Source organism: Agelaius tricolor, unplaced genomic scaffold, assembly GCF_023055355.1.
Source record: "Agelaius tricolor isolate 1412-34295 unplaced genomic scaffold, bAgeTri1.0.p SCAF_37, whole genome shotgun sequence".
Taxonomy (NCBI): domain Eukaryota; kingdom Metazoa; phylum Chordata; class Aves; order Passeriformes; family Icteridae; genus Agelaius; species Agelaius tricolor.
The window spans coordinates 2,945,985-2,969,123 of NW_027269297.1; the positions used below are offsets into that span (position 1 = coordinate 2,945,985).

The 23,139-nt window shown below is 52.6% G+C and overlaps 1 protein-coding gene across 8 annotated transcripts in view; it reads right to left on the bottom strand.

Annotated features, from left to right (window-relative positions):
* LOC139603211 (collagen alpha-1(II) chain-like) overlaps window positions 1-23,139 on the bottom strand; it is a 98,881-nt gene that overhangs the window by 34,721 nt on the left and 41,021 nt on the right. For 7 of the 8 annotated variants that reach the window (XM_071453788.1, XM_071453785.1, XM_071453786.1 and 4 more), the window contains 7 exons: window positions 12,487-12,736; window positions 12,094-12,416; window positions 8,074-8,118; window positions 6,628-6,747; window positions 928-966; window positions 754-807; window positions 51-104 (listed from right to left, as the gene is read on the bottom strand). In XM_071453788.1, coding sequence (XP_071309889.1) covers window positions 51-104; window positions 754-807; window positions 928-966; window positions 6,628-6,747; window positions 8,074-8,118; window positions 12,094-12,416; window positions 12,487-12,736 — 885 coding nt within the window. The remainder of the gene's footprint in view (window positions 1-50; window positions 105-753; window positions 808-927; window positions 967-6,627; window positions 6,748-8,073; window positions 8,119-12,093; window positions 12,417-12,486; window positions 12,737-23,139) is intronic. The other variant, XM_071453790.1, reaches the window with a different exon arrangement.

The following is a 23,139-nucleotide window of genomic DNA, read 5'->3' on the forward strand; positions in this document are numbered from 1 at the left end:
CCTGAGGGCACCCTGGAGCTGTGCCAGGTGTCCCCAGAGCCCTCACTCACCGGGTACCCCCGCTGGCCTTTGTCCCCCGGCTCTCCTGGTGCTCCGCAGGGTCCCTGTGCACAAACAGGGACTGGGTCCCCAGGGTGTCCCCCCAGCCTGCCCTGAGCCCTGAGGAGGCTGGCAGGACAAGCAGCAATGCCCAGAGGGGACCTTGGGAAGGGCACAGTGGGACAATTGACATCCCTGGCACCCCCACCATGCCCAGCAGGTTTGGGGTCAGCAGCTGATCCATTTTCCCACTGCTTTGGTTCCTGATGGGATTTCAGGACTGGGAATTTTGCCCTTTTCCTTTGCCTTATGGCCAGATGTGGGGGAAGCATCACACAGCAATGCCAGGGCTGACGTGGGATGGGGCTGAGACCCCCCACACAAATCCCCCCCAGCCCTTCCCTGCCTTGTTTCTGTGCCTCTGGGAGGGATCCAGGTGGTCCCTTCCCCAAAAACAAGGGCTGGAACCTGATGCCCCAGGAAAAGCAGCCAGCCCTGCTCAGCTGGCAGAGCTGAGGGGCTCCCTGGGAGTTGGATATCAAACATCCTGGGTTTCAGGGGGAAGCAGACAAATCCATTAGGCTGCTTTGAAACCCAATCCCAAAGCCCCTAATTACAGCCTGAGTGCTTGGGGACACCAACCCTGAAAGTGTCCCCAGGGCAGCCAGGGTGGCAGCAAGGCCACCAAAGGGACAGCAGGGCTTTTGTACTTACAGGGGCTCCTGTTTTCCCAGGATGTCCTGGGGGCCCAGGAGCTCCAGGTTTTCTCTGGATTTAAAAAAAAATAGAACAACAAACATTGGTAAAACCATCAAGTGCTTGGAGCAAGGAGAACTCAGCAGCCAACAAGGAAAAATCCAAACTCAAAGTGACCAAAGCAGCACTCACCGGCCAGCCCGCGTGCAGGAGTTGGTAAAATGATGATTGCTGGAAGAAAAATGAGGGGGGAAAAGCAAAATGTTAAAAAAAAAATAATCCCAAATCTCTTTTTGTTTGCTTCAAGGATGTTCTCCTTGTCTTGGGAAGATGCAGCAATGAACCACTCCTTTAATAAATTAATTTATTTCAGACTCTGTGCATGCAAGGCATGGGAGGAAGGACAAGCTGAGGATAACCTGCAGGGAATAAGGAACTGCTTCAGTAGAAAATTAGGCAGAGAGCTCACTTCTCCTGGGTTTGGTGAAATTCAGCTCCTCCATGGGTGCCCTGCAGCCCTGGGACACCAGAAATGTTTGGGATATGGATAGGTCAGACACGTGGTGGTGGTGATGAGCACAGGGACTGCCAGGTTTTAAATGAAATCATCTGCTTTGACCCTGCAGGTTACTCCAGGTGGGGAAGCTCCTCCAGGCTCTGGAAAAGCCAGAGGAGCAGATGCCAAGAAGGTTTTCTCCTCTTGCTGTTCCCAGCAGCCAAATCCTGGATGCACTTCCAATTTTTCCAAAGAGCAGATGACCACAGAGAGGGGAAAAGGCACCTGAAGGGCCCAGGGTGGATTAATCCCATCCCAACCATGCAATCCCATCATATTTCCAAACCAGCAAAAAGGTCCTGAGACCACCTGGTGCAGCCTCCTCTCTGCACACTTCCAAACCAGGTTTTCCCAAATTTTGGGAGGTGTCCAGGAAATGAAATTTCCATCTCCAGCTACCACCAGCACAGGAAGGCAAAACTCATCTTTCCTCCTCCTCCTCCTCCTTCCCACAGTGAGCCCAGACCTGCAGTCCAGGCATCTCCTCCAAATCCTGGCTCACATCAATGGCTAAAAATTCCCTTTGCTTGTCCATCATCCCAATCCCAGGCAGCTGGAGGGACAGCATTCCTCTGTTCTCCCCAATTTCAACCTCGAGGGCACTGGGAAACCCCTCCTGTGCCCTGCCCCAGGGTCTGTCCCCCACCAGCAGTGGGGAGAGAGGGGAAAACCCAAGGAACTCATGAAGGGAAATAAACACAGAGCTTTGAACAGCTGGGAATATTCCTAGCAGTGGGCAGATGAGGGGGGCATCCCTGCTCCTTCCAGGCTGATCCCAAACTGATTTCCCTGGGTGAAGGAAGGGGTGCAGCCCCTGGCAGGAACATGTTCCTCCTGTCCTGCCAAGTTCTCATTTCCCTCAAAATCCACTCCTAAAACCTCTCTGGAGGAGGTTGGAGCATGGCCAACGCTTTTGCCTTGTCTCAGCAATCAGTGAACTCAGGACAGGATATTATTTCATCCAACCTTTGGGAAAGAGGGGAGACAAAATCCCACGTGAGACTCGGGTTTCAGAGCAGCAGATGCCAGGGAGGGGCAGAGCAGTAAATGGGCTCTGCAATTCCAGCAGGGGCTGTCAGAGCTCTGCTGCTGCTGCTGCAGCTCTGGGAGCAGCACAAGGGCAGGGCAGGGTGGGGAGCAGCAGCCACGGGGATCTGTGCTCCTGGAGAGCTGCAGCCTGGGAGCAGAGCAGGGGAGCCCTTCAGGGCAGGGGAGCCCTTCAGGGCACAGGAATCCTTCAGGGCAGGGGAGCCCTCCATGGCACAGGAATCCTTCAGGGCAGGGGAGCCCTCCATGGCACAGGAATCCTTCAGGGCACAGGAATCCTTCAGGGCAGGGGAGCCCTTCAGGGCACAGGAATCCTTCAGGGCAGGGGAGCCCTTCAGGGCACAGGAATCCTTCAGGGCACAGGAATCCTTCAGCAGCCCTGGGGGGAGCAGCTCAGGCCTGGCAGGGCAGCTTTGGCTGCCCACCCTGTGCCACCCTCTGCAGTCACCCCATGGCCATCCTCACCCTGTGTCACTCTCTGCAGTCACTGTCACCCTGTGCCTCTACAGTCACCGCACTCTCACCCTGTGCCACCTCTGCAGTCACCCCATGGCCACTCTCACCCTGTGCCTCTACAGTCACCCCATGCTCACCCTGTCCCACTCTCTGCAGTCACCCCATTGCCATCCCCACCCTGTGCCACTCTCTGCAGTCACCCCATGGCCATCACCACCCTGTGCCACTCTCTGCAGTCACCCCATGGCCATCCTCACCCTGTGCCACCCTCTGCAGTCACTGTCACCCTGTGCCTCTACAGTCACCCCACTCTCACCCTGTGCCACCCTCTGCAATCACCCCATGGTCATCCCCACCTGTTCCACCCTCTGCAGTCACCCCATGGCCACTCTCACCCTGTGCCTCTACAGTCACCCCACTCTCACCCTGTGCCACTCTCTGCAGTCACCCCATGGCCACCCTGTGTCACCTCTGCAGTCACCCCATTGCCATCCTCACCTGTGCCACTCTCTGCAGTCACCCCATGGCCATCCCCACCTGTGCCACCCCCAGCATGGCAGATGCCAACCCTGCAGTAGCAGCACATCCCTAACAATTCCCTCTTTTTCTCAAGGACGAGTTTTTCCTTTCCCTCTGAGCTTCCCAGGCCCCACTGCCCAGCCTGCCCTCCTGTTTTTAAAGGACCAAACCAAAGCTGTCTGGTGCAGCAGATTAAGCTCTCCAACATCTGTGGGAGCCCCAGCTCTCCCTCCCAGCACTCTGGCACTGCCCCAGTGTGGAGCCAGCTCCAGAACCAGCCAGCAGCAGTTCCTGCCCTCCAGCCAGTCCGAGACAACTTCTTGGCAAAGCCCACATCTGTCAGCACATGGGGAACACAAACACAGCACAGGGGCTGGGGCTGGAACCACAGCGGCCTTGAGCTGCTCTTCCTTCATTCCTGTTCACAACAAAGGGAAGGGAGAGGCTGGGAGCAGCACAGCAGCCACAGCAGCTCTGGGACAGCCACCACAGCCCCTGTTTCCCTGCCCACCCTCCTGCAGTGTCCCTGAGCCTGAGGGGCACCTCCCCTGCCCTGCATTCCCATGGGCTGAGCCAACACAAACCCCAGCATACCCCAAATCCCCCAAACCCAAACAGGGATTTGCTCCATGGGGGCAGAACTGCCCCAAACCACTGGGATCTGCTCCATGGGGGCAGAACTGCCCCAAACCACAGGGATCTGCTCCATGGGAACAGTATGACCCCAAACCACAGGGATCTGCTCCATGGGAACAGAACTGCCCCAAACCACAGGGATCTGCTCCATGGGAACAGTATGACCCCAAACCACAGGGATCTGCTCCATGGTCCCCAAACCACAGGGATTTGCTCCATGGGAACAGTATGACCCCAAACCACAGGGATCTACTCCATGGGAACAGAACTGCCCCAAACCACAGGGATCTGCTCCCTTGGGGGCATCACCCCAAACCACAGGGATCTGCTCCATGGTCCCCAAACCAGAGGGATCTGCTCCCTTGGGGGCATCACCCCAAACCACAGGGATCTGCTCCATGGGATCAGAACTGCCCCAAACCACTGGGATCTGCTCCATGGGGGCAGAACTGCCCCAAACCACAGGGATCTGCTCCTTGGGAACTGCACCACCCCAAACCACAGAGCTGTGGGGGCTGCCAGCCCCATCCCCAGAGCCGCCAGTTCCAGCCCAGCCTTATCTCAGCTGACATCAGCAAATCCCAGCCCGGGGCTCTGCGTTTTCCTGCAGCACAGACACTGCCCTCCCCTGAGATGGGCACGGGGCCAGCCCTGTGGGGACAGGGACAGCACAGAGCCAGGGGACAGCACAGAGCACAAGGGACAGCACAGAGCCAGGGGACAGCACAGAACACAAGGGATAAGGGATAGCACAGAGCACAAGGGACAGCACAGAGCCCAGGGGACAGCACAGAGCCCAGGGGACAGCACAGAGCCCAGGGACAGCACAGAGCCCAGGGACAGCACAGAGCACAAGGGACAGCACAGAACACAAGGGATAAGGGACAGCACAGAGCACAAGGGACAGCACAGAACACAAGGGACAGCACAGAGCCCAGGGACAGCACCAGGGCCCAGGGGACAGCACCAGGGCCCAGGGGACAGCACCAGGGCCCACAGCCAGGATCCAGCATCTCTCCAGCTCTGGCTTCCCAAGCACAGACAGGACATGTTCCCTGCAGCATTCCAAAGTGGGGACACCGAGGAGTTGCCAGCAACATCCACAGGTGTGACTGTTTGTGCCTGCAGGAGGGCAGAGCCTGAGGTCTCTGCACACACAAGCAAGGGGAAATAAAGGGAATTCTGAGTGCAGAGCAAAGGAGGGGAGCAGCTCTGCCAAGGTGCAGGAGTTGATTAGGGAGGGCTCTGCCCTGCTGGAAGGGGATCCCTGGCATGGAGAGATCCAGCTGCCACTGTCCTGTCCCTGCTCATTCCTGCACACACCGTGTGCCTGTGATGGATCTGCACAGCTGCTGTCCTGGGGCAGCAGGAGGAGGCGAGAACAAGGAGGTTCTCCAGCTCAACCAAAACTTCAGCAGATGATCAACCCTCCTGTGCTTCCCTGCAGGAATCTGATCTCTGCTGTGATCCAGTCCAACCCCAAACCACAAAGGTCTGGCCCAAGGACTCCCAGCAGGTCAATCCAAGCTCAGATCCAGACCAGCAGAGCACCATCCTCCTCCTCCTCATCCTCCTCCTCCTCCAGGACCATCCCCAGCCCGGGTGTGCTGTGCTGGCAGAGCACAGATCCTCCTGCTGCATCCTCTCCCCAGCATCCCAGGCATTTGCCCCAGAGCAGAGGATGCAATGATGGCTCTTCCCAGTGAATGAGCTGTGGAGAACTCAAATATCTCAAATATCCTGCCCAGGGCTATTGTGGAGAGCTGCAGTGTGGTGGAGCTCTCACCAGCCCATTGCTCTGCCCCTGCAGGGCCACAGGGACAACAGAGCCATGCAAGGATAAAGCAAAGAGCATTCCCAGCCTCAGGAAAAGCCTGGGGCACTTAGAAACCCAATGCCTTCAACTGCTGCCCTGCCCAGGCCAGGCTCCACAGGGAGTTTAAAATTAAGCTTAATGACAGCAGTGGCTGTGCTGTGAGGAGTTGGGAATTCTTGATGAGCCTGGCTGGGCTGTTGAGTGAGTTTTGGAGTCATGCCCTGGAGTTCTGCATCCAGCTGTGCAGTGCCTGAGGCACTCCTGCCTCCCCACAGACCCTGCTCCAGCGGGTGAGGTGAGGAAACACCTCAGGGAGAGCTGGATGGGCACAAACCCCTGAGAGCCAAAGGCTGGAGCACAGCAGGGAGCTGGGACAGGGGGGACACAGGACAGGGGCTTTGTCATCAGCAACACAGAGCAGGAGAAGGGCTGCCTGTGCTTGGCTCGGACCTTGCCGGGGCCCTGTCCTGCTGAACCACCCCAGGGAGGTGATGGATGGACCATGGGGGGCCAAGATGTCCTGGTGAGTCACAGGGGACAGAAGGACAGGGCACACACTGATCCCATTCCACCCACAGAGCCACCCCCAGTGAGCTGCACCTCCCTCCTTGGCATGGCCCCTCTGCCCCCACCTGCCACCCAACAATGAGGAATCTCAGCCACAGCAAACCCTTCATGCCATCCCATCCCATCTCATGGATCCTATCCCATCCCATCCCATGGATCCCATCCCAGATCCCAGGTTCCATCCCATCCCAGATCCCATCCCCTCCCCTCCTATCCCAGATCCCATCCCAATCCCAGCCCAGGGATGCAGGGAGCTGCTGTGAGTGCAGCACTGCCCACTGTGGCTGTAACTCACCATGAACGACTGCCAGTCCTCCCTGGAGTTCCTCCAGAGGACGATGCTGGGGACACCGGGGGTGCCAGCAGGGCCGGGGTCACCGGGGGGGCCCATCCTGCCCATGGCCCCCGGGTAGCCCTGCAGGGACAAGGGCAGCTCCTTAAAACCAGCAGGGATTTGGGCCCCAGCACAGGCTGGACACTGAGCCAGGGGCTGCAGGGCTGCAGGACAAATGTCCCTGAGGTGAATCCATGGATATGGACTGGGGCTGGGCTGTGGGACACAGCAGGGTCCCCCCTGCAGGTGACCTGAGCTGAAGCTGCTCCATCGCCCACTGAGAGCTCAAAGGGAAGAGAGCAGCTGGTGCAGGCAGCTCAGTCACAGAATCACAGAATATCCTGAGCTGGAAGGGACCCCAAGGATCATCAAATCCAGCCCCTGTCCCTGCCCAGCCCCTGTCCCAGCAACCCCAGCCTGGGCATCCCTGGCAGCGCTGCCCAAAGGCTCCTGGAGCTCTGGCAGCCTCGGGGCCGTGCCCATTCCCTGGGGAGCCTGGGCAGTGCCAGCACCCTCTGGGGGAAGAACCTTGCCCTGAGCTCCAGCCTGAGCTGCCCTGGCCCAGCCCCAGCCGTGCCCTGGCTCCTGTCCCTGGCCCAGAGCAGAGATGGGAGCTGCCCCTCGGGAGGAGCTGCAGCCCCGGGGAGCTCTGCCCTCACTCTGCTCCAGCTGAACAACCCCAGAGCCCTCAGCTGCTCCTCACAGCCCCTCCAGACCCTTCCCTTGTTCCTCTGAACACTCTCTAACAGCTCAATGTCATTTTTTATATTGTGGTGCCCAAAACTGCCCCAGAACTCAAGCCTGGCTTAATCCTGAGCCTGGGCTTAAAGTAGCAACTAAACCCAGCTCCTTCCTCTTCCAAACTCTCAGACAGGGCCACCACCCTGCTGTCACAGACATCTTTTATGAAAAATCCTTTCCTTAGGATTTTTCCTCCTGAGAAGCTGAGAGGCCTCAGGAACAAAATGCAAACAATGGTTATCTGCTGCTGTGGAATGCAACAGGTGCATCTGGGATTGGGCTCATGTGGTTGTTTCTAATTAATGGCCAATCACAGTCAGCTGGCTCAGACAGAGAGTCCAAGCCACAAACCTTTGTTATCATTCTTTTCTATTCTATTCTTAGCCAGCCTTCTGATGAAATCCTTTCTTCTATTCTTTTAGTATAGTTTTAATATATCTCATAAAATAATAAATCAGCCTTCTGAAACATGGAGTCAGATCCTCGTCTCTTCCCTCATCCTGGGACCCCTGTGAACACCATCACACCCTGTAGCTTCAGGAGCTCCCACTGCCCCCTGGATGAAAAACCCCCAAACCAACCCAAAAAAATCCCCAAAAACCAACCCAAACCATCGGTGGTGTTTGCCCCACACCCTCCACCCCCCCTGTTTTTGTGGGTGCTCACTTTGTCTCCTTTGGGTCCCGCCAGTCCCCGTCGGCCAGGGCAGCCCTGAAAGGCAAAGGAGCAGAGCTGTGACCCCAAAGGGAGATCCCACAGTGACTGAGTGACCCCACCTCAAGGCAGAACCAGGCAGGTGGGAGATCCTGGCCTTTGGGGGTGACAGCAATTCCTGCTGCAGCTCTGGCAGCCTCAGTTCCAGACCCCAGCTCTGTTCTGAGCCTGGAGGTCACCAGGTCTGAGCCCACAGGGCTCAGCTCCCTCTCCCTGGGGGCCCCAGAGCCCCCCTGCTCTCCATCCTCAGGAGCAGCAACAGGACAAGGGAAGGCTGCCAGGCTGGGGACACTTCTTATGGCTCTCAGTGCCACCACTGAGCTCCAGTCCAGAATCCCAGCCTGGTTTGGGCTGGAGGGGACCTTAAAGCTCATCCCATCCCACCCCTGCCATGGCAGGGACACCTCCCACTGTCCCAGGCTGCTCCCAGCCCTGTCCAGCCTGGCCTTGGGCACTGCCAGGGATCCAGGGGCAGCCCCAGCTGCTCTGGGCACCCTGTGCCAGGGCCTGCTCACCTTCAGAGAAAAGATTTTTTCCTAATATCCCACCTAAACCTGCTCTTTTCCCATGCTGTTTGCCAAGCTCTTTTCCTGCCCTTTCCCCACTCCCCTTCTCCTGTCCCTCCATGCCCTCAAGAGCCCTTTCCCATCTTTCCTGTCAGCTCCCCAACTCCCAAAGCTGGGCTGGAGCTCTGGGACCAGTGTGTCCATCCAGGACACTCAGGAGCAAGGAGACAAATGCCATCTCCAGCCTTTCTGCAGCAGAGGAAAGCAGTTCCCTGTCACAGACATCTTTTATGAAAAATCCTTTCCTTGGGATTTTTCCTCCTGAGAAGCTGAGAGGCCTCAGGAACAAAATGTAACCAATGGTTATCTGCTGCTGTGGAATGCAACAGGTGCATCTGGGATTGGGCTCATGTGGTTGTTTCTAATTAATGGCCAATCACAGTCAGCTGGCTTGGACAGAGAGTCTGAGCCACAAACCTTTGTTATCATTCTTTCTTTTTCTATTCTTAGCTGGCCTGTGACCGTGTTCACAGGGGTTCTTGGATGAGGGAAGAGATGAGGATCTGACTCCATGTTTCAGAAGGCTGATTTAGTATTTTATGATATATATTACATTAAAACTATACTAAAAGAATAGAAGAAAGGATTTCATCAGAAGGCTGGCTAAGAATAGAAAAAGAAAGAATGATAACAAAGGCTTGTGGCTTGGACAGAGAGTCCAAGCCAGCTGACTGTGATTGGCCATTAATGAGAAACAACCACATGAGCCCAATCCCAGATGCACCTGTTGCATTCCACAGCAGCAGATAACCATTGGTTACATTTTGTTCCTGAGGCCTCTCAGCTTCTCAGGAGGAAAAATCCTAAGGAAAGGATTTTCCATAAAAGATGTCTGTGACACTAGCCTTCTGATAAAATCCTTTCTTCTATTCTTTTAGTACAGTTTTAATATAATATATATCATAAAATAATAAATCAGCCTTCTGAAACATGGAGTCAGATCCTCGTCTCTTCCCTCATCCTCAGACCCCTGTGAGCACAGTCCCAGTTCCCCTGGCTGGGTCCCTCCTGCAGGCTGACAGCAGGGCTGTCACACCTCATGACGTTTCCTTTGCTTCTGGGATTTTTTCAGCCTCCAGCATCTGTTCCTTTTGCCATTTTCTTCTATTTTTGCAGGCAAGAGAGATGGCTTGAGGGGGAAGTTAGCAGGCCTAAATTTAAACCAAGCCTGGCTCAGGGATGATGGATTTAGTGCCAGGTCCCTCAAGCACAGCCATGGAAACAGCCCTGCAGGACCCCCCAGCCCCAGGCAGAGCCCACAGCTTCCACAGGGATGAAGGAAAGGGGAAGAGAGGGTGCCCAGGGTCACTTTGATGGGGAAATAAAATAAAATTTTCTAAAGAAATTGTTGAGAAAATGGAACCAAATGAGGGGAATAATTTTGGCAGGATAAACAAACATGGAAAAATATTTAAAACCATTTTCCACCTACTCCTCAATGAAGAGAAGACTCCTCTAAAGCTTTTTCTATAAATAAAATAAAATTTTCTAAAGAAATTGTTAAGAAAATTGAACCAAATGAGGGGAATAATTTTGGCAGGATAAACAAACATGGAAAAATATTTAAAACCATTTTTCAGCTACTCCTCAATGAAGACAAGACTCCTCTAAAGCTTTTTCTATTTCAAGTTTACATTCTTTTTACAATTTTCCTTTTTTCCATCCTCAATGAAGATGTGACTCCTCTAAACATTTCCCTGGTCTAAATTTACTTTTTTTTTTACTAAATTTCCCTTTTTTCATCCTCTACAATGACTGAATGACTTGCAAAACAGTCAGAACTTATTAAAAGATAAATTCAGTGCTCTGCTTTGAACCTGGCATCAGTCTGGGGGTGAAGAAGCCCAACCCAACGACGCCAGCTGGGTCCATGGGTGGGTGCAGGGGTTTGTGTGGGGACTGCAGGAGATGGCTTGGTCCCCTCTGATCCCCTCAGCCTAATTCTGGGCTGGACAGTGTGAAATAAAAACCCACAGTGTGATTAAATGATTTGAGACCATCCCTAGAGCAAGGAGGACAAGGCAATCATCTCCTCTCCAGTGAAGTTTCTCCAGGAATATCAAAAACCTTTTCAAAAGGTCAATGCACAATCCCACTGTGCCTGCACGGAGAGGGTTTCCCATCCTGGAGAAGGTTTCCCATTCTGGGGAATATTTCCCATCCTAGAAAAGCTTCCCCACCTTGGAGAACGTTTCCGATTCTGGAGAAAGTTCCCCACCCTGGGAAAGTTTCTCCATCCTGGGGAACATTTCCCACCCCACAGAAGTTTCCCCATCCTGGAGGTTTCCCATCCTGGGGAAATCTCTCCATCCTGGGGACTGTTTCCCACCCTGTGGAAGGTTCTCCATCCTGGGGAACATTTTCCATCCTAGAGAAGGTTTCTCACCCTGGGGAAGTTTCTCCACCCTGGGGAAGGTTTCCCATCCTGGGGAAAGTTTCCCATCCTGGGGAAGTTTCTCCATCCTGGGGAACATTTCTCATCCTGGGGAAGGTTCTCCACTCCAGAGAAGTTTCCCATTCTGGAGAAGGTTCCCCATCCTAAGGAAGTTTCCCCACCCTGTGGAAGGTTTCCTGTCTTGTGGAAGGTTTCCTATCCTGGGGAAGTTTCTCCATCCTGGAGAACTTTCCCCATCCTGGAGGTTCCCCAGGATGAAGAACATTTCCCCCTGAAGAACATTTCCCACCTTGGAGAAGGTTTCTCACCCTGGGGAAGTTTCCCCATCCTGGGAAACCTTCCCCATCCTAGAGAACATTTCCCATCCTGAGGTTCCCCATCTTGGAGAAGTTTCTCCATCCTGGGGAACGTTTCGCACCCTGGAGAAGGTTTCTCACCCTGGGGAAGTTTCCCCATCCTAGAGAACATTTCCCATCCTGGGGAAGGTTCCCCATCCTGGAGAAGTTTCTCCATCCTGGAGAACATTTCCCACCTTGGAGAAGGTTTCTCACCCTAGGGAAGTTTCCCCATTCTAGAGAACATTTCCCATCCTGGGGAAGGTTCCCCATCTTGGAGAAGTTTCTCCATCCTGGGGAACGTTTCGCACCCTGGAGAAGGTTTCCTGCCCTGGGGAAGTTTCTCCATCCTGGGGCATGTTTCCCAATCCTGGGGAACATTTCCCCACCCTGGAGAACATTTTCCACCCTGGAGAAGGTTCCCCATCCCAAGGAAGGTTTCCCATCCTGAGGAAGTTTCCCCACCCTGGAGAAGATTTCCCACTCTGGAGGAGTTTCTCCATCCTGGAGGAAGTTTCCCATCCTGGAGGAGTTTCCCATCCTGAGGAAGTTTCCCCACCCTAGAAAAGGTTCCCCACCCTGTGGAAGTTTCCCTGCCCTGGGGAAGCCTTCCCTGTGCAGTGTCCCCATCCCAGCAGCCCTTCCCCACCGCTCCCCTCCCTCTCCCTGCACTCACCGGCAGCCCCGGCGGTCCCGGCAGCCCCGGCGGCCCCGGTTTCACCACACAGCCCCGCTGTGCCACCCCCAGTCCAGGCTGTCCCGCTCCAAGAGGCGTCTCCTGGCCACCCAGCCCTGCCCCTGCCCTCAGGGGACCTCTGGGGACGTTTCCCTTGGGAGCAGCCCCCGGATGAGCAGGGGGGGACTCCTTGGGGAAGGGTTTGCCGGGCAGGAGCCGCCGCGTGCCCGCGTCCCCCGACAGCTTCTCCGTGGTGATGTTCTCCTCCTGGGGCTCTGAGCCACGCTCCTTCTTGGCTGCTCGAGGAGGCTTGATGGAGGCTCCTGGGTGGAGGAAGCACTGTCAGATTCCCAGCAATTGTGATGGAGAAAAGGAGGAAAATCGTGGACTCACCCGAGCTTCTCCTGAGCGCTGGCCTGCCGGGGCCGGTGATTTTATTGTAGGTGGAGTTCAGCAGCTCAAAGCCTTCATCCTCGATGGAATGGCTGCCCTCATCCTCCTCCTCCTCCTCAGCTGATGGCATCTCGTGAGCATAGAGGGAAGCCAGGGCACTGCCATCAGGCTGGAGGTTGAGGGTCCCCTGGGTGTCCTCCCACGGCCAAGGTGGCCCTGGGGCCAAATCTGAACTGGTCAGTCTGGAGTCCTGAAAAAGGAGAAGGGAAAAAATGAAGTTTGAAGGGTTCACTTATTTTTTCCCCTCTTTCCTGCCCAGAGAGGTGGTGGAGTCACCAGCCCTGGGAGCATCCATGGAATGAGTGGATGTGGCCCTGAGTGCTCTGCTCTGGGTGACACGGTGGGGATCGGTCACAGGCTGGACTCAATGGCCTTGGAGATCATTTCCAACCTTGATGATTCTATAACTCATTTCCCACACGCAGGAATGCTGCTGGGGGAACAATGCAGGGCACAGCTTGTGAGCACCGGGCAGGAGCCCTCAAATTCTGGGACAGCTCATCCAGAACAAACAGACGCTGCACCCAGCTGCAAACCAAAACTCACCTTCCATCAGGGACACCTGGGCAGGGCCTGCCCACCTCCCAGTTTTTGGCATCAGTTCTCCTCCCACTGAGCCACCTCTGTGCCATGCACATATCTGATGTCTGGGTTATCAAAGTCATCTTTTCCAGATTGGTTTTTTTTGCTTTCCTGTTGCACAGATGCTCACAGTGCTCACAACAGGCACCAGAGCTTTAGGATTTTATCACCCATCTGAGAAATAATAAATTAGGTTTGGAAAATCATTTTCCCCTGACCTGACACTATTTTCCTGAAAAAGGAAAGGCTGGCACTGAAGGGAGCCTGGGGGTCTGGGCATGGCCAGGCACTGCCACCACTTCCCACAACAGGAGATGGGCCAGGCATCCCTGAAGAAAACTGGGGAGAGTGGGAAGCAGGGAGAATAAACACCACTGATAAAGAGCTGTCCTTGAAGGCTGCCCCACCATGGGAGCCTGCTCTGTTACCCTTTGTTAGGTTGTTTTCATAGAATCCCAGAATGGTTTGGGTTGGAAGAGACCTTAAAGCCCATCCAGTGCCACCCCTGCCATGGCAGGGACACCTCCCACTGTCCCAGGTGCTCCCAGCCCTGTCCAGCCTGGCCTTGGGCACTGCCAGGGATGCAGGGGCAGCCCCAGCTGCTCTGGGCACCCTGTGCCAGGGCCTGCCCACCCTCACAGGGAACAATTCCTAATTCCCAATGTCCCATCCAGCCCTGCCCTCTGGCACTGGGAGCCATTCCCTGTGTCCTGTCCCTCCATCCCTTGTCCCCAGTCCCTCTCCAGCTCTCCTGGAGCCCCTTTAGGCCCTGCAAGGGCTCTGAGCTCTCCCTGGATCCCACAGTCCAATGACAGAAATCCAATCTGGAGAGCAATCACTCAAGAGTTCCAGCAGATGTAAAAAGTGGCAGCAGGGATCGATGTGTCCCTTCATCCTCTGGATTCTGCTGTTCCTGCACATCCCAAGGCTCCTGGTGCTCTCCTGGGGCAGTGGTGCCAGCAGGTCAGAGGGGCTCAGAGCCCCCACCACACAACTTCCCCCTGGAGCAGCTGCAAATCTCCAAGGGCTGGGAGGGGGAGACAGCACAAGGCCAGGAGGAGCCTCCTGGATGCTTGCACCAATTTAATTTAAGGCAGTGACTGTCACAGACATCTTTTATGGAAAATCCTTTCCTTGGGATTTTTCCTCCTGAGAAGCTGAGAGGCCTCAGGAACAAAATGCAAACAATGGTTATCTGCTGCTGTGGAATGCAACAGGTGGGTCTGGGATTGGGCTCATGTGGTTGTTTCTAATTAATGGCCAATCACAGTCAGCTGGCTTGGACAGAGAGTCCAAGCCACAAACCTTTGTTATCATTCTTTCTTTTTCTATTCTTAGCCAGCCTTCTGATGAAATCCTTTCTTCTATTCTTTTAGTATAGTTTTAATGTAATATATATGATAAAATAATAAATCAGCCTTCTGAAACATGGAGTCAGATCCTCATCTCTTCCCTCTTCCTCAGACCCCTGTGAACACTGTCACAAGTGACCTGCCCAGGGCTCTCTCTGCCCTCTGCTGTCACCTTGAATGGTCCCTGCAGGTCCCAAGGGCTCTGTCAGCCCTGCAACCTCCAGCAGGGCCCAGGCACTGCCCTTGGATGGGGGAAAACTGCAACGCTGGGAGAAATATCCACACTCAACACCCAGACACTGACTGGAAAAGGAATGAAACTGCAGAGTTCCTGCATTTCAAAATCCCACCACTTTTCCACCCAGCACCACTGAAAGCACCTCAGGCTGGGCTGGTGGGTGTGGAGCTCCTGGAGCTGCTCTCCTGGAGGAGCTGCAACATTTCCAGCAGCCCCCATGGCCACCAGCCCTGCCTGGAGCTGCTCTGTGCTCCCACCAGGCTCCATGGGGACAGGGACAGCGTGTGGCACCTGGAGCTGGTGGCACCAGCCCTGCCTGGAGCCTGCTCCCTTTGCCTCCATGGGGACAGGGACAGCGTGTGGCACCTGGAGCCGGTGGCACCAGCCCTGCCTGGTGGCTCCTGGTGGAGGAGCTGCCGGAGGAAGCAGCTGAGAGGAGTCACTAGAGGGAGATGCAGCCCCACGCTTGCCTTGCAGGGTCGGAGGGAGGACCTGGAGAGTCCTTCCCATCCTTCTTCCCACATTCCATGGGCTGAGCCCTTCACCTGGCTCCAAGAGGTTTCACAGGGGCTTCTGAGAGCCAGAGAGAAGTTTGATCAGAGGATCCACGTTCACCCCTGAAAGAATTTCCTACCAAGGTCATTGACACAGAAACCAAGAAGGAAAGAAGGAGAAATAAGAGAAACCTGCAACTGCCTGTTCCAATGAGCACTTTGTTTGTGACCAATGAGTAAAGTGCAAACTGATGAGTTTGTAAGGATGTATAAAAAGCATGCAGGCTAGAATGAAAGCAGTTTGAAGCCTGCTGAAAATGGAGTGTGTTGCTTTGTGTTGTGACCATCTCAACTCTGACACCATTCTGTCCTGCTCCACTGCCTTGGGAGCACCAAGCAGGGAAAGCAACAATTTCCCAGCCAGAAGGGGATGATCCTTCAGGTGAGAACCCAACAGGCCAAGCCCCATCTGGGGGGACCCCAGGAGGCAGAGGAGCTCCAAAGGCAGCAGGAGCTGCTGGAGCTTTGACTCTGCTGCCATCACATTGGAGATTTCCCAGCTCTTCCCATCCCAAATGCAGGAGAAAAGGGAAATTTTCACTTTTAAGTGTTCAGCTTTTAGGTTTGAAGAGATTCTTTTGTAAACACCTGAAGTGGGGAGCTGAAAAAAGAGTTGAAATAATTTTTCTTTCAGAAATTAAACCATGAAGCAGCACGGTTTTGATGTTACATTTTTGGTGCTTTGGGAGGTTTCTGATTAAAAGCAGGTCTTGAAACACACCTTTAATGGTGAAAAAAAAATAAATCAATGTATTTCAGCTTCCCAACTTGATATGTATTTCTCCCTCCAACCAATTTTTCTAGTTTTGATCCGAAGTGGTAATTTCCTTACAACACATTTTGCAATACCCAGGACTGGAAAGTTCCAGCTACAGCAACTTGGTGCCCCATTTTGTACACCTTGAAGTGGAAAATGAATGGAAGACAGCAGCACCTCTCTGCTCCATAGGGCTGCCAGATCAACCCCAGGGGCAACAACAGCCAGAAATTTAAAAACCAGCTCCTCAAAGGACAGCTACCTGTGGATAACAGCTGGCAGATGGTGTCAGGGAATGGTTTGGGTTGGAAAAGAGCTCAAATCCCATCTCATTCCACCCCTGAAAAGGGCAGGGACACTGTCAGCACCCAGGACATCCCTCTGGCTGTCCTGAGCAGCCCAGACCCCTGCCAGGGGGCTCAGAGACCCTGGCACAGAGCCCAAGATGCCCCTGTGGGTTTGATTATGACCCATGGAGCAAATCACCAACCTTAGATGAAGATCTGCAAGCCATGACAGATTAAGTAGAATGATAGTGAATTTATCACAAGGTGAAAAAGTCGATTTTGGGGTTTTTAGAATGGGGGTTCAGGGGACAAGATGGAGGGATCTGGGCATGTCCAGCCTTTCTCCTTCTTCTTCTTGGCCTCCATCTTCTGCTGTGATGGTGGCACTTTGGGATTGGTTTAGAGTAGAAGCTCAGTGTCTAACACAGGTGATGGGTATTGGGAAGGAATTGCAAACATTGTACAGGTAGTTTTTAGTATAAAGACATAACCCTGCCCTGGGGGCAGGCAGAGTGCCTGGAACTGTCTTGCTGAGCTGACCTTGGCAGGGCAGGAGAAAGAATTTTATAGATAAGACACAATAAACAACCTTGAGACCAAGAAATGAAGAGCTCTGACTCCTTCTTCAAGCAATGGGCTGGGAAAAGAGACTTTCCAACTTTCCTTGGGCTCACTTTGACCAGCTAGAGATCCTGACAGGACACCTTCAATGGGCCAGGTTGCTCAGATCTCCATGCAACTCGACCAGCAGGAGAGGAAAAGTGTGGTGAGAATTCCCGAATCTAATTAGGCAGGAGCTGAGAGGAGCTGCAGGAGCTGGAGAGCTCAGGTTCCCAAGAGGTGATGCTGGTGCAGAGCAGCCCCACAGGATGTGCCAGCCTGGGAACCCCAGTGGGAAGCCACATCCAGGCCTGGCAGCTGGCACAGGGAGCCCAGAATTCCCACACAGTAAAGAAAAAAAAGGGGTTTTAATTCAACTTCAACACTTGACATGGGAAAGGTCCACTCTGGAAACTCCCATCTGGCAAGGCTCAGGGGAAAAGGGGCCCTAAGGAGAAATTACTGAGGCACAAGGCTGAATTATATTGGTTTGTGTAAACACAACTAAAAGCCAAAATCAATAGAATCCATCCTTGCTCCTCCAAAGTGGCCAAATTTAGAGGAGAACCAGCTGAGAGGGACAAATTGGGAACAGCTCTGAAGCTGCCCAAAAGCGTGAGAGTCGAGTGAGGCATGTGGGTGTGAACTCCCAGAAATTCCAGCTGGGAGGTGGGGAAGGAGCCCAGATTGGAAGCAGCCATTAGGGATGACAAAACAGAAGGGAAAAAAGAAGGAATTGGCACGTGGCAAGCAAGGCAGGGTCTGTGATTTGCAGAAAATTGGATTAAAGAAGGAAAATAAAGGCAGGAGAAGTGTCTGCCCCAGCCACATGTTGGGTCCCCATTGTCACCTGCCACGTGGCACTGACACAACCACAGCCACCACCTGGGAAGAGCTGGAGAGCCCCAGCTCTGTCCACACTTAGAAAATCCAGATGACATAACCAAATGACAAGGAAATACTTTCCATTCCAGAGGTTTCTCAATCCCAGCCCCAGAATTCCACCCCAAAAGCATTAAAACCTCAGGCTCTCCCCAGGATGAGCACTGAATTCTCAGTTTGGCTCAGAGAGCTGGGGAAGCTCCAGGGGACTGACTGGGAAAAGGCTTTGTGTTGTGCCAATATGGAATTTAAAAAAAGAAAGGCATAAAAAAGGCAAACGGGAAGCTTTGAGTAATTACAGACCTCTTCCCTCAAGCTGAGCCCAAGCAAAATAACAGAACAACTGATATGGGGCTCATTAATAAAGAAACCACAGATATGCAATTAATGCCATGGTTTTGGAAAGGGTTTCTAACTTGGTATCTTGCCTGAGGAGCCTAGGAGTGTTTTATTGACAAAGATATCAATGCTGCTGCACCTCTGGAGGCCTTTGCAGCTGGAGCCACGCTCCAAAAGCTCCTCAGGGGCAAAGGGGTTAAAGCCCAGCTTGGAGCATCCCTGTTTTCAGCAGCCCAGACAACCAGCACAACATTCTGCCCTAATTTTCAGCAGGGTCAGGCTGGGCAAAACAGAGTTCAAAGCTCAGGGTCTTCTCCCAGGAAACAGATTTTTTTAATAGAAGCCTTTTCCATCCAACAGCCAAAGGTACAACATGATTCACTCAAGCTCAAGATCAGAGATAGACAATTTTAAAGTATTTTTTTTCTAGCACTTTTTAGCATCAAACCCCTAGAAGAGGCTGCATCACAGAAAAGAAAAAATCAAAAATCAAGGTTGGACTGATTTAAAGGAGCAATAAGTGCCAGGAAATGCCATGGGCTGTGGTGGAAGGGGATCCCAGGTCAGGTGCCAGCTGTACCTGAGGAGCTGCAGCAGCCACAGCAGGCTCTGGAGGGGATAAACCCCTCCTGGAGCTCAGCACAGCCCCTGTGCTGTGCCCTCAGCCCTGGGCATGGCCCCCTCCTCCTGCAGCTGCTCCACACCAGAGAGGCAGGAGCCATTTACTCCATGGAAACAGGAGCAGCTCAGCACAGGGATCCCCCAGCCCACAGGGGCTGAAATGATTGCTCACCCATACCACACCTGGGTGCTGGATTTGGGGAGGGAATACACTAAAATAATAAATAAAATAAAATAAAATAAAATAAAATAAAATAAAATAAAATAAAATAAAATAAAATAAACAATAAATTAAAAATAATTAATTAAAAATTTTAGATTATTTTTATAAAATAAGTAAGCTAAATTATTTGTAGTGCCAGATCCTAAAGGGGCTTCAAGAAGTTTGGAAGGGGGGGGACATTTTACAAGGGCATGGAATGATAGGACAAGGAAGAACAGTTTAAACTGGAAGAGGTTTAGATTGGGATATTGGGAATAAATTCTTGCCTGTGGAGGTGGGGAGGGGTGGGATGGAATTCCCAGAGAGGCTGTGGCTGCCCCTGGATCCCTGGAAATGTCCCAGGCCAGACTGCACAGGGCTGGGAGCAGCTGGGGACAGTGGGAGGTGTCCCATGGGAACAGGATGGTTTTTATTTGGGGATCCCTGTGACCCCTCAGCAATGCCCCATTTCCCAGGGGGATGTTTGGGGCTCCCTGATGTCCTGCCCAGGCTCACATTAAAGCAGCTCAAGATCCTGAGCATCCCTGCAAGCCCCCCATGGCGGGACCAGGAGGGTTCCCTGTGCTCCCAGCACTGGTGCCTCACCTTCCCAAAGGAAAGGCAGGAGCACCCCATCCCTCAGGGTCCTCAGCTGGGAAGGAAGGCTCTGCTGGCCTTCCCAGGGATGTGGCTGCCCAAGGAAAGGGCCATGGAGCTGCAGCAGTGTTGGGGAAGATGAAACAGGAAAGCCTTATAAATGTGATTGACTGGCAAAAGATTTTGAGAATATAGAAACTATAAGTGAGATTGAAATGAAAGCAAGCTTTGAGATCCCTCAGTTACTGAACAGCTGGAAAACAATGGTGTGGCTGGCTGAAGGTGATCCCCTTTTGATGGAACAACACCCTCTGCTTGCAGACAGGCCCAAGGGGCAGAGCAGACCCTGCCAGCTTGGCAGAAGGGGCCCAAAGAGGAGTTTGTAGGGTTTAAAATGTAACACAGGATGGTAATGTAGTGATTCTTATAGGCTGTATGGAAATGCTGTAGGATTTGTATCTTGTACCAGATTGGTCAGTGAGAATCAGAATATTCAACACAGAAGAAGATTTATGGTATTGTAACGGGAACCTCGCTCTCTTACCCCTTTTACTCTCTCACCCTCTCATCCTCTCTGCCCCTCTCTTCTCTCAGGCCTGCTCTGAGCTGTGGCTGGCAGCTCCCAGCAGGGCCCTGCCCCCAGGCCCTTTGCAATAAACCCCAAGTTCCAGCCCTGGCCCCAGAGATCTCTCATCTCCATCCATCCCCACTGTCCCACCCCCCTGCTCCTACACAGCAGGACACGAGACACTGGTGGGAAGAACAACACCCTGGGAATCTTCTGGAAAAGCTGATGATCAGCTATAGCCTCACTACCACACTTCTGGCATGTGACAAGCTCTAAAAGCCAGCAAGGCACAAAAGCTGCCCCCAGCTCATAAAATTACTGCCCTCAGCAGTAACTCCCACCAGAGGCTCCTCACAGCACACCTCTTCCCAAAACAACATTTATTTTCATGACTGGGCAGGATAAACTCAGCAAAGGTTTGGAATTGTGCAGAGGGCTTGGGTTGGGTGGAACAGCACTTGGGTTTGGGATTAAAAACCTCTAGGGTTCAGCTCAATGGGTTCCTGTCATTGCATTTATCCCACAGTGGGCTTGTGAGACAATCAATTACCCACAGATCTCATCCTACTGGGGAAACTGGATCCTGAGTGTGGCCCAGCCTCTTCACAGAGAGCAGCAGGCACAACTCCCAGGATTTTTCCTGGGGAAGGCAGTGAGAAGCTCAGAGAAGAAGAGAAAACAATTCTTATCTCTATTTGCTGCTCCCGTTGCTTGGCACATGTGGAATGTGTAATGGAGATTGTTTACCCAAAGTGATTTGTTAATTGGGCACTGGTGAAGGTTGTTTGGATTGATTGGTCAGTTGGGTCAAAGCTGTGTCCTCAGTCATGGGTTTTTCTTTTAATGTTTTTTTTTCTTTTTTCATGGGTTTTTCTTTTCTTTTTCAGTATGGTATCTTTTTAGTATGTAATTTAGTATAGCATTAGTGTAATACACTATAGCTCAATAAAGCAATTGTTCAGGCTTCTGAATCATGGAGTCAGAGCACATTATTCCCTGGCTGGGGGAACCCTGCATCAATATCTGAGCTCTGCAGGGGCTGAGATATCAGAGCTATCAGGAACAACACCTCAAGATAAGGCCTGAGAGCAGGGAGACAGAGCTGGGCTCCAGCTGCCAGTCACATCCCCACAGGGATATTGGGTGTTATCCCAGCTTATCCAAGGAACCAGCAGCCCCAAAATCCAGGGAAACTGAAGGTGGAGGAGAAAGTTTCCCCATGAGGGCTTGTCTTTGATAGCGAGGATGAGCCAAGCCCAAGCCTTTTGTGATGGGCTTTAAAGCCCAGCACCAGGAGTATGTGCAAGTCCTGACTTCCACAGGCTGCAGGCTGCTCTGACTGGGCAGGAAGGATGGAATTTTAGGACTGAGTGAGCCTGAAGGAGTGATTCCCACACCAGCTGTGCTCACTGACAAACCCAAGCCTGAGAGAACAGAAGCGCCATGACCCAACCAAGCGTTTCCACAGAGCTTTCACAGCATTTTTAAATCAAGCAGGTATTTCCCAGCTAGTCTGGACTGCCCAAGAATTAAACCAGTGAAGTTTTGTCTCTGTGGGATTTCAGCTTTGACTGTTTGGTGAATGGCTTTAGGATCCCAGGTTAAGCTGCCTTGGAAAAGCCACTCAGTTCACGAACCCTCCTGCTCACCTTTAGGACAGGCAGTCTAAGAGAAAACAAAATGCAGCAGAAGTGGCTCAACACCATCCACGTCCCAAAGATTGCTCAGAAATGGCAATTTATTCCTCAAAAAAACCTGCCAAAAGAAGTGGGCTGCAATTCAGGTATCACTGCCAGTGACAAACTCATCTATTGCCTCCCCCCATTACATCTTCCTCTGCCATCACCCTGAGCCTCCATAATTATTTAGCTCTAATTAACAATTAAGGAATCCACCAATGTACTAATTTGCTTCAAAATGAACAAAGGAATTAGAAAGCAGAGCTGTGGCCTGTGCCTGCAGCAGAGCTGGGCTGCTCCTCATTACTCCCAAACTCCTTTTTTATTCCTAATAAATCTCAATGCCAAAGATTCCAAGGCGCCTCTGCTCCTTATTAAGTGCTTGAAAAATAAACTTGTCCCAAATCCAGAATATTGTTCGTTTTCCCCTGCAGACCTATGAATTTCAGCACTTTCCTTGTTATAGTAACGTCTTGCCAGGGTCTGGAAGAACCCACAGGTGGGAATCACATCCCAAAGAGGATCCAGCAGGATGGCAGAGCCCTTCCAGAAGTGCCCAGGAAGGGTAATTTTGCAACTTCAGTTCATTACAAACCCACAGCACATCCCCCTGAGCTGCTGAGCCCAGAGCAGAGGGATGGACCTGGCTGCCAAAGGCCACTGAGCCACTTCCAGTTTGGAATTATCCAGGGGTAGCCAGGCAGTAGAAGCCAGCTGAGAGAAGAGAGACTGTCCCCAAAGAGTTACCAGGCACCAGGAGGGTGAGGGGAATGAAGAACTCCAACTGTTCAGGCACACACACACACAAATCTCAGTTTGCATTTGGGTTTTCCCCTCAGTGTGACCTCAGTGTTCACAGGGGTCTGAGGATCTGACTCCATGTTTCAGAAGGCTGATTTATTATTTTATGATCTATATTACATGAAAACTATACTAAAAGAATAGAAGAAAGGATTTCATCAGAAGGCTGGCTAAGAATAGAATAGGAAAGAATGAATAACAAAGGCTTGTGGCTTGGACTCTCTGTCTGAGCCAGCTGGGCTGTGATTGGCCATTAATTACAAACATCCAACATGGGCCAATCCCAGATGCACCTGTTGCATTCCACAGCAGCAGATAACCATTGGTTACATTTTGTTCCTGGGGCCTCTCAGCTTCTCAGGAGGAAAAATCCTAAGGAAAAGGATTTTCCATAAAAGATGTCTGTGACACCCTCAGGATGTGTTTGCGTGGACTTGAACGACAAAGCTTGGCTAAAAAACCCCAAATAAAGCAGGAACATGAGGCCAGCCTCAGTCAGAGCACTCCCTCACGTCCCCAGCACATGCACAAGAG